This window comes from Amblyomma maculatum, chromosome 4 (assembly GCF_055883805.1).
Source record: "Amblyomma maculatum isolate TAMU_Amacu chromosome 4, ASM5588380v1, whole genome shotgun sequence".
Lineage (NCBI taxonomy): Eukaryota > Metazoa > Arthropoda > Arachnida > Ixodida > Ixodidae > Amblyomma > Amblyomma maculatum.
In genome coordinates, this window is record NC_139347.1 from 176,533,271 (window position 1) to 176,544,297 (window position 11,027).

An 11,027-nucleotide genomic window follows, 5' to 3' on the forward strand; every position below is an offset into this window, starting at 1 on the left:
GTTGGCTACAACAGGCAAACCCCAATGAAGCCGGGTTGTGGCGATCAATTTTATACCCACTGAAACAATAGTGTGAAGGCAGCATATCGGCCGCCAGCCGTTATTGATCTTTGAAGATAAGCGCGATAAAGCTCGCCAGGCTTGAAACCCACCCCTTAGGGCGTTGTTTTCGAAGCATTCCTTTTGATTCCTTCATTTAAAGTTTTATCATTGGCTCGTGCCGTCTGCAACGTCCGGTGGGGATAGGCTAGAAATTGTTTCGTTCATTGGCTCTCATGCGAAAGATAAGGATGAGAGGCTGTACATATCAGAAACTAATTGTGTCGAACATTGCTTCAAGTGGCGTCCCCGCTTGACATAGTAATATTGAAGTAACCTAAAATACGGTGCTTAACAAAATGAGTAAGATTTATTACGTATGCATGACAAATGAAGTAAAATTTCATTTTAGTAGCAAATATGTAAGTAAAAGTGTATTACATCGGCATGAGTACTCATACCTTCGAGGCTAATGCAGCGCTCTCCGCTAACAGCGGCAAAGGGCAAATTTCTTATGAAATGCAACAGGCATCTTTTAAAACTGGGGATGTACAAGATAAACAACGAAGCAAATATACACGAGCTTCTTTCTGCACGCTATTGGAATAACGCGTGCTGCAGAAATAGCATGAAAATATGTTTGGGTGCTACATATTGGCTGGTAGTAATGCCATCAGCTGGAGTACCTGTCATATCTGCGCACGGTAGTTGTGTTAGCCGTTGGCTTATGAACAATGCTGCCCAGCGGGCCTCAATGTAGCCATGTGGAGCTCAGGGCTCAATAATTCCGAGGCACCATATTGGGAATTTGGTATGGCCCCTATCAGTAACACCACAGACAGATTGCCATGATGGACAGTTGCAGTTCAATGATGGGCGTACCATCTTTGTTTCATAAAAAGATCAATTTCTACAATAGAAACGGTAGTTGATGCATATCTCGATTTGTCCCTCTATACGTGCTTCCCCAGTTTAACAATCTCTGAAAACAGGTTGCTCGTTGAAAAGTTAGGGTCATTCAAAACTCATCGACGTAATTATAACCGAAATTATTTTTATTTTTGCTTCAATGCAAGCGAGGATTACGAAACAAAACCCTTCTGCACCATGGGTTGTCTTCAATGATTGTTACATTGCACTACAGTTGCTTAAGTCATCATGATTTCAGGAACAGCTCATCATTTACGTAAGTAACTTGCACACTGAGGATTGAGAGCTGCGTCACCGCATGGTGCTGCAGTATTTACATGCTTACAGCGGCATGGCAGGCAATGGCTACGCTGACGCCTTTGCTAAACTAGTACACGAAGATTCATCAAGGGTAATTTTAATCTCATTCTCACGAAGATATGCAGTAAGACTTGTAGCCACTGAATCATGCAATTTAAGCGCTGTCTGTGGTGTGACCCTAACCACCAATACCCACCTCTACATCAAATAGACCCCCTCACGTCTTCCAAATGCCACACAATTTGAGCAGATGCCATCGTAATGCCTCCACCGAAGTTGCTTGAATGTGGCATACACAAACTACTTTATGCACATATTCGTTATAGCCAGCAGCCCTCTTTACTCTACATGTGATGTGTGTGACGATTTCGAACATTTGATAACCTCCTGCCAAAGGTTCATTGCACATCTCAGGACATTGCGAATTAATTAAGGCTTCGCTAAAGACACAGCCCTGCGCCTTGAACACGTTCTCGTTCCTTTTTGTGATGCGTCTTCGGCTGCTCTGGCTACAAAGGTAATAATACGTTTTCTCTCAGACACAGGGTTGATAGAGACTCTTTACAACTCAACTGTGTCTTTTTGTGTGTTAAAGTGTGTGTCAGCAACGTTTTATTGTTTTTAACTATTTTGAACTCCGTCTTCTTTTCTTTCTCACCTACCTCAGGTGTTGCTTTTTAGGATCAGTACCAGGCAGACATCTCCTGCTACCAATAAAATCTCTCTCCCTCTCTCTGTCACGGGAAGACTGCTTTAATCATAACGAACTACGCTGATAACAAGGCTGGGAGAATGGTGACAAAAATGGTCCCGACGACGGGGAGTCCAATACTGAATTTTCATTAAAATATGCAGGGCTTAAAAAGAACTGAATTTATTTTGTCCTGGTACAGATGGTACTTTTAGCCTCTATTAATTGAAAATATATTGCTATTTTCACTAATGTAATTAGAGCTTTGATTTCTTCATCAGCGCCTGTTTTCGGAGGAAACTGCAACCAGAAATATGAAACCGGACCCTGCAAGGCAGTGTTTCCTATGTGGTGGTTCAACGCCCAGTCTGGCAAGTGTGAACCGTTCATCTACGGCGGCTGCGGAGGCAACCAAAACCGATACGAGACTAAGCAACAGTGCGAAATGACCTGTTCTGCCGAGAAACGTGAGTGTTTATTGCAAAACTGAAACTTCAGATGCCGTTGAACATTCACTCTACTCTGTTAGTTTAGCGTTCCGGAATTGCGGAAAAGTGGTAATATTGAGTCAAAGTATTATAAACGAAAAAAATATTTTTTCAGTATTATCAATGCGTACAATATTTCTTTCTTCTTGCGTGATCATTATCTGCTACTTCTATAGCAGCAGTCTTCGATGCTGCGTACGTGATGAAATAGTTTACGTTCTTTATAATCAACTCCTTTACATGTTTTCAGGATGCCTCAGCTAGCTTCTATTCCTATGATATCGAGTGCCTTTTTGCTAAATTTTCCTAATAGATGGATGGCATAAAACATTTTGTGATACTGATCCTTTCGAAATAAATTCCAGCTGAGATGCTTCCAGAAACATTTGTGTAAAATGCATTAAAGGAGACGAAGTGTGGAGAAGTCTAAAGTCTAGAAATTTTCATTCTTCGATTTAGCAAACTTCTGTTCTAATGATCACATCACTCAAGCTTTTTGATGACAGAATCTTTTGTATTGCATTACTTATTTTCTTCAATTAATTTTTTTTTTGTTATATGCACAGCCATTTCCTGGCCCGGAGAACCTCGGCTGGCGCTCAGTGCACTGCCTGGTATGTACAATGTTCCTTTAAACTGCTGTAATTTTATTGGCATGACACCTGGTAGCGCGAAAGCATTCCATATTTTTTTTATTAAATTACTGCTGAAGCATGCATATTTATATTTGACGAATTGTTTTCATGGAGGAGTAGCTATTTGTAAAGTGAACTGGGAGAAAACAAACAAACATTTTTGTTCACATATTTCTTTCTTTCTTTATTCAATACTTCGAACCTTGTACAGGTTCAAGCAGGGTGCTAACATTGCAACAGCAATAATAACAAAGGTAATAAACATCAAAGTGTGGAGAAATGCAATAATGAATCATTCCAGTCGGTTACTGTGCGAGGAAAAAAAATAAAAACTTGCATAAATCAGTTCGAGCGAAATACGGCGTCAGGGATTTAGGATGATGGTGGCGCCTAGGCCTCGATGATAAAAGCGACAGATATGGTGAAGGGTTAATAGCTACGGCTCGATTCCAAAGTTCGGAAAGAAATTGCAAGCGTAATTTTTTCAATACCATTAACCTGCATTAATTAAGAGGGTGAGTCATAGGAAGAAAATTTAGAGTAAATAAACATCCCAGCTTTTTTTGTTCCTTTTCTAAACGGATGATATTGTGTTTAGTAAACGGGTCCCAAACAACGCATGCATATACAGGTTTCAGTCTAATTAGTAAATTGTAAACAAGTAACTTTACACTCGAGGGAGAATTTTTAAGCTTATGTCTTAAAAAGTGTAGTTTACGTAAAGCGGAAGAGCAGATGTTATCTAAACGTAAATTCGATGACAGTATGAGTAAGCGTGACACCCAAATACTTGTAGTTGGCCTCTTCCAACAAAGGTGAAGAGCCTAGCCTGTAGATAAAAGAGAGCGGAGCAATTCTGCGAGTGAAGCGAGGAACGACGGTATTATCAGTGTAAACTTTCATGTCCCACGTTTTACACCATTCATAAATGTTAGCCAGAGAGGAGTTAAGATGAATTTGGTCACTAATCGAAGTTATTTCTTGAAAAAGCCCACAATCGTCTGCCAACAGCCTGATAAGCACGTTGGGATCAAGATCAGTTGTAAGATCATTAATATATAATAAAAACAATAATGGCCCCAGCACGCTTCCTTGGGGCACCCCAAGAAAACTGCATGGGGTGCCTTAGCATGAAAGCTGGTGCAATATACATATGTACGTGCATTTTACGGTTCTGTATTTTCGAGTAAGTCAGAGCGTATCTCATTAGAATCTACAAAACAAAGGCGGACGTTTTAGATATCATAAATCTATTAAAATCGTGATCAGCCATAACACTGCAACTAAGTACTACTAAGTAAATTTACCGCTCAATCTGTACCTGACAGTGAGGCCAATCAATGCCCATCAACAGCGGAAACATGTTCGTTAAAATGCAAGGCCATACAACAGTTTATCCCAGTGTACAAATGAGGGATGCTGATAGCGAAATTTCGCATGTTTTCACTGGCAAAAAAAAAAAAAAAGGATGACAGAGACTTTCTCTCGCAACATTGGAGGCATGTTTTTTTGCTCTTATTTAACGAGACCTTCATCCTCTGCTTCTAATTCTGATATAACGAAAGCCTCGCCACATTTCCAGCTACGTTCATCAGACTACCCTCAAATCGACGTCGGCGACACCGGGGATTGTCACCGACCGCATTTACCATGCCGTGCAAATGTTGACCCATTAGGCTGGCTGGACATGTTTGGATGCTGGTAGCAATGCTATCAGCTGAGAGGAACAGTATTGTTCATATCTGCACACGGTAGTTGTATTAGCCGTTGGCTTATGAACAATGCTGCGGCAGCGGGCCTCAATGTAGCCATCAGTGTTCAATAAATCGAGGCACACATTTGGGCATTTGGTATGGCACCTATCAGTACCACCAAAGATAGGTTGCCATGATGAAATGTTGCAGTACAATGATGGTCGAACCATCTCTTTTTCATAAAAGGAACAATTTCCGCAACATAAACGGAAGTTGATGCGTATCTCGGCTTGTCCCTCTATACGAGATTCCCCAGTGTAACAATCTCTGAAAGCAGGTTGCTCGTTGAAAAGCAAAGGTCATTCAAAACGCATCAACATTATTACAACCAAAGTTATTTTTATCTTTGCTTCAATGAAATACGATCATAGCGGAACAAAAACATCCTGCCCCATGGGTGATCTTCAATGATTCTCGCGCTGCAATACAATTGCTTAAGTCATCACGGATTCAGGAACAGCTCATCATTATCTTAAATACCCTGCACACTGAGCCCTGCGAGCTTCGTCACTGCAATGAGCTACAGTGCTTACAGCGGCATGCCGGGCAATGACTACGCTGGCGCCGGTACTAAACTAGCACACAAAGATTCAGTAAGAAAATGTCTAATCCAGTTCTCAGGAAGAGATACAGCAAGACTTGTATTCCCCAATCATGGCAATTGCAGAGCTCTCTGTGGTGTGACCCGGACCACCAATACCGACCTCTACATGAATTAGACCCACCCACGTCCTCCGAATCCCACACGATTTGAGCAGATGCCATCGTAATTGCCTTCACTTAATTCTTATATATGTGGCCTACGCGAACTACTTTATACATAAACTCGGTATAGCGAGCAGCTCTCCGTACTCTACATGTGATGTGTGTGACGATTTCGAACATTTTATATCCTGCTGCTAAAGGTTATTTGCACATCGCAGGGCACTTCAAAAAAATTTAGGCTTGGTTAAAGACACAGCCCTGCGCCTTGAACACGTTCTCGGTCCATGGTTTGATGGGTATTTGGCTGCGCCAACTACAAAGACCTTAATAACGTTTCTCAAAGACACAGGGTTGATAGACCCTCTTTGAAACACATCTGTGTGTGTTTGTGAGTGAAATTGTTTGTCACTAAATTTTTATTCTATTTTTGTAAATCATTTCTTCTTTCACCTTCTCTTCTTTGTGTCCCACATCAGGGGTAGCATGCTAAGATCAGTACCACGCAGACATCTGCTGCGTTCATTAGAATATATATATATATATATATATATATATATATATATATATATATATCATGGGCGGACTGCTTTAATTACAACAAACTGCGTGGTTAATAACGTTCACAAAATAATTACAAAACGTTCTCGAAGGCTTTAAACCCAATGCTAAGTTTTAACAAAATTTGCATTTATTCAAAAAAAAAATTGAATTTATTTTGTCCAGGCACAGAGGGCACCTTTAGCTTTGTATGATAGAAACAATATTAATAATTCCAGTAATCTTATTAGAGCTTTTATTTCTTCATCAGTACCTGTTTTCGGAGGAAACTGCGCCCAGAAATATGAAACCGGGCCCTGCAAGGCAATGATTCCTATGTGGTGGTTCAACGCCCAGTCTGGCAAGTGTGAACAGTTCATCTACGGCGGCTGCGGAGGCAACCAGAACCGATACGAGACTAAGCAACAGTGCGAAATGACCTGCTCTGCCGAGAAACGTGAGTGTTTTCTTTTGTTATATGGTAGAGGAAAACAAGTCAGAGAGCAACTGCTCATTTCTCAGCAACGTCAACGCATTTGCCTTTCTCGTTTTAGAAATGTGCCTCTTTCATTCTCTCTTTTCAGCTATTTCGTTGCCCGGAGAACCTCTAGAGGCGCTCATTGCACAGCCCGGTATGTACATTTGTACATGATTGAAATGGCCTTAATATCGTGCCATTTTGCGCGTAAAAAGGAAATCATAGAAATTTTAAACTAAAATTCTGCTAATAGATGCATAGATGTATTTCGGGAAATAATTTCATTAGGATGATGATTTGCTGCATTACTTATAAGGAGGCGAGGTTCCTCAGAGTGCTGTTGACAAGTGAACATTGAAGCCAATTTTAAACAACATAGAGATAGGCGACATATTCGCTTCAGCTAAATCTTAAAGCGATCTCCATAAGCGTGCTCAAGAAACCCAGTAGTTCAAAGAAAGTTTCCGCTCAGACGGCGCTAAAAATGAAACTTTAATTGCCCACAACACGAGGCGGATAGGGGTTCTGCATAACGCTACGCTATAATCCAGTATCCTCCAAGCGTGCCAGTCAACCGATACTGACTCACTAATGTCACAGTCTGGGCATTTGGAATTGTGCATCTCGCTGTATCCTGTCTTTGTAGCACTTTTTTCTCCAATTATGATAGTTTAAATTTTCTTCCCTCAGCAACTGCGGATGATGTCTGCCGCCGTCCCCCTCACTCCGGTCCTTGTATGTCTTCTTTCCCTCGCTTCTACTACGACGCTCAGACAAAGCAGTGCCGGCCATTCATCTACGGCGGCTGCGACAGCAACGGCAACAACTTCGAGACGATGCGCCAATGCATGCGTGTCTGCGCCCCTCCGGCCCCTTGGCGGCCCGAGCCCCTGCTCCCATAAAAGCCTACATTGCACTTACTGTTCCTTGATTACGAGTGCCATAGGTTTTCAATCGGGAATGTTCAAATTGAGATGAATTCACAAGTACTTCCTAAATATTTAGCTGTAAAGATGACAAAGCTGCTTTTAACTATGTAAAGCCTTGAAGACATATTAATAAATCTGATTTAAACGACTGGCATCTTCTTTCTATTTGCATAATTTGACACCTTTCGCATCGGAAAGGCGGTGTGGGCGGTCTGAACGTGACTAGAAAGTGGGTAGTTTCTAACGGGCTCTGTTGTTCTTTTATTGTCAACAACATTTTAATCGCCCAGAAACGCCACATTTTCTGAAAATGAAGCGGTCACCTTTGAATGCTAAGAATGCGGAACACATCTACCACGGGACTATAAGCATGAGGCACAGCAATCCAATTGCTAACGGCGCATAGATGAAGACTCCCGATTTCCAACACCGGCATTAAAGCTAAATCAGTGGGGAGAATGCAATAAAATGCCGAAATGTTTCTTGCGATATGAAGGAGGCGCCTGTTCAGCTGCAGCATAAATATTCACTGATCTCGCATTTCCTCCAGCAAATGGGCGGATAATTTTTGAATCATCTTCGCGCTTGAAATAACCTGAATATACTGTTTTGAAAACAGGACACGGGCAGACTGCCACGATGGGACTTCGTTATATGGCGAAAGGGTCCCTTCCTTAGGGTCTTTCTGAAATGCAATTTTAATAACTTATGTTTGACACTGAACAACCTGCAAATAGAAAAATAAAATAACCTAACCATATTTATTTTGTGCAGTCAATCTCATTTCATCAGATCCCGACTGTCAGTTTGACACTCAAGCTTTCTTTTGTGGGAATTTACCTTCAAAATATGGTGTGAAATAAGAGTGGGAACAAGATAGGAACGTTGCTGAAAAAAATAACAACCTGTTTGAAAATTGGCGTTTAATCTACCATTCAAAAAGTTCGAACAATTTTGTGTTCATTCAGCGGTTACTCTAAATCGTGTTTCCAAACCCAGTCAGTCCACCTTAAAAGTTAGCGCCTTAATTTTCCAATATGCGTGTCACCTGTTAATAAAAGGAGGATTAATAACGATGCGCCCTTAACGGTGCGCACACTCCTAGATACCCTTAGAGTGAGTGGGGGTAGCTGTTCCGGTCGCAAAAGAGATGCCCTCGGCCTGCGTGGCAAGCTCAGCCGGAATTCAACTACCTTGTAGTCACAGAAGGGGGTGGGCGTTTGGTGCCCAGCTGTCGCCGGTTTAAGCCAGAGTAAGGGTCGGAGTCAAAGTAACGAACCAAACAAACTTTATACACAGCAAGAGACGATACAGGGGAATACACTCGAACACCTAAAATTTACACATGACAGCTTCACAGAAAACAAACGCTAAGCATGCATCCACCGATGTGTTCAATAACACAGGGGCTTACAATACAGAATACACGAGAGAATCAAATAAACAATCACCTAGTTGTTCACCGGACACTTTTGCAGTCCAACGCCTCAAGAGTCACGATGTGGCCATCATGCCAGACGAGCGCCGCTCCATCGCATGTCTCTGGGCTTGCCAGCAGCGGTTGACCCCCGGGAGCCCAGCTGGTGCACTTGCGAACACGCCGCAATCAGTGACGGACTCACACTACGCGACCTTCATAAATACGGCTCCGCCGCGTCTATCCCAGCGCGCCAAGGATAGCGAGCACACACTTAGCTTCGCTTGTTGAAGCGTTCCCTTTTCCTGCCGTCGAGCCGCGCGTCGTAATTGGCTAGGCGTCGTCGAAAGTTCCAGATTAGACGAGCCCATTCCGGCCGATTGAGTCAGCCATATCGCCCAGCGATGAGAAAGAAGGTGACGCCGATGTGTACAAGGCTAAACGCTCTCTCGCGCGGAGAGGGAGGCTTTTCCAGAAAGACGTAGATCCATCAATGCGGCGCCGCACCGATTTCGTGCCGCGCCCCGCGCCGGCCTAATAAAAATTTGCGCGGATTTCGTGACACTGCCTCTACCTTAAAGAACATTGTCCTCACCTATTCTCAACACATACTAACATCACGCTCACATGCATGCGCTCACAAACTAAACGAAACAATTGCAATTCAACGCACATCAATTGCACAAGTTTCACAAACTGCAGTAACAAATTATAATTTTCACATCAAAAGTCTCACACGTTTCTCAGACTCTGATGACAACTTTTCAGACACTTTTGACTTTGTTCCGGGCACCTTAATTGCCCGCCACTACTAGTCATCCAAGTAAGACACACTTTCAGACAGTTATTTATGGGTCTCGCCTTCATCGGTCTCTTCTAGACTCAGCTTAAACAGCCAACTCCCACATTTTCGTTGCCTTTTTCGCTGCCATTTTCGCTGCTAGAGGAACCGGAGTGGCTGATGGTCGGTTTGTACTATGAAAGACGTTCCAAGAGATACGTGTAAAGTTTCCCCACACTAGAGCTAAGCACTGTTTCTCAATGTTACGGTATGCAACCTCTCTGGAGAGCACCTTTCTGCTAGCGTAAGCTATCGAATGAAGTGTACCATTATAAGGTTGCAGCAGAACCGCACCAATGCTTGTGTCGTACGCATTTGAGCGTAGCACGAAGGATTGTTCAAAGTCTGAAAGCCGCAGAATTGGAGGGTTAGCTATGTGCCGTTTCAATTCTGTGAAAGTTATCTCGTGTTCTGGTGTCCACTTGACGAGGTTAGTTTCCCTTTTCTTTGTGAGTTGCGAAAGTAGGGCACAGATTTCCGCATAGTTTGGAATGAACTCCCGAGAGTATTCTGTGAGTCCCAGGAAAGAACGAACTTGTCGCTTTGTTTTTGGGGCTTGTGCTGCCTGAATCTTTTCCGGAGTTTTCCCCAGAGGCGCTAATTGTCTCCTTCCGATTTAGTGTCCCAGAAAGTCTAGTTTATCTACCCCGAGTTCACACTTGCTGGGGCGAACTGTTAGTCCAGCGGTCTCAATCCTTGTGAATTGTTCCAGTATCATGAGGTGTTCTTCCCACGTTTTGCAGCTACGAGGACGTCATCATAGCAGTGATATACATCGGGAAGACCCTCTGTGATTCGTCGCATCAGTTTCGCGAAAACTACTGGTGCGGTTTTAATACCAAAGGCATGTAGCAAAACTGGTAAGTCAAGACGTGGTCGAGAAGGCCGTTTTACGCTTCGAAGCTTTAGAGAGCGGAATCTGACAGTATCACTTCCCGAAATCAACTTTGGAAAAGAACTTGGCTGTTCCGACGCTGGTGAATTTCGAGTCGGCCCTCTGCATGGGTTCCGAATCGGCAACCAACACAGTGTTCAGCCGCTGAAAATGTACAACTAACCTGTTTGTCTCGTCCGGTTTGCGTACGAGTAGTACGAGAACCGAAAGGACAAACAGGAGGAACACTGATTCTGGTGAGGGACACAATGACACAACATTGCCAAAACGTGAGTAAAAATCTGAGCAGTTTAATAAGAAACGCCATTTTCTACAGTCGTGATATTGTGACGCGCATTCACAGAATGTCCACGGAACAAGATAACGGTCGGACAGATAACTAGAGGAA

General features: G+C 42.9%; 1 protein-coding gene across 1 annotated transcript; it reads left to right on the forward strand.

The window, feature by feature from the left end:
- The first annotated feature begins 6,262 nt into the window (after positions 1-6,262).
- On the forward strand, positions 6,263-7,527 carry LOC146193536 (carboxypeptidase inhibitor SmCI-like). Its single transcript, XM_084602792.1, has 2 exons — positions 6,263-6,536; positions 7,248-7,527. The coding sequence occupies exons 1-2, from the start codon at positions 6,407-6,409 to the stop codon at positions 7,457-7,459; spliced, it is 342 nt and encodes a 113-aa protein (XP_084458918.1). The 5' UTR covers positions 6,263-6,406; the 3' UTR covers positions 7,460-7,527.
- The last annotated feature ends 3,500 nt before the right edge of the window (positions 7,528-11,027 follow it).

What these genes read in the sequence shown, in the direction of transcription:
- LOC146193536 (XM_084602792.1), top strand. Translation starts at nt 6,407, where the DNA reads ATGATTCCTATGTGGTGGTTCAACGCCCAGTCTGGCAAGTGTGAACAG. An exon ending in GACCTGCTCTGCCGAGAAAC is followed by an intron (nt 6,537 to 7,247) that starts GTGAGTGTTTTC and finishes TTCTTCCCTCAG; the next exon opens with CAACTGCGGATGATGTCTGC.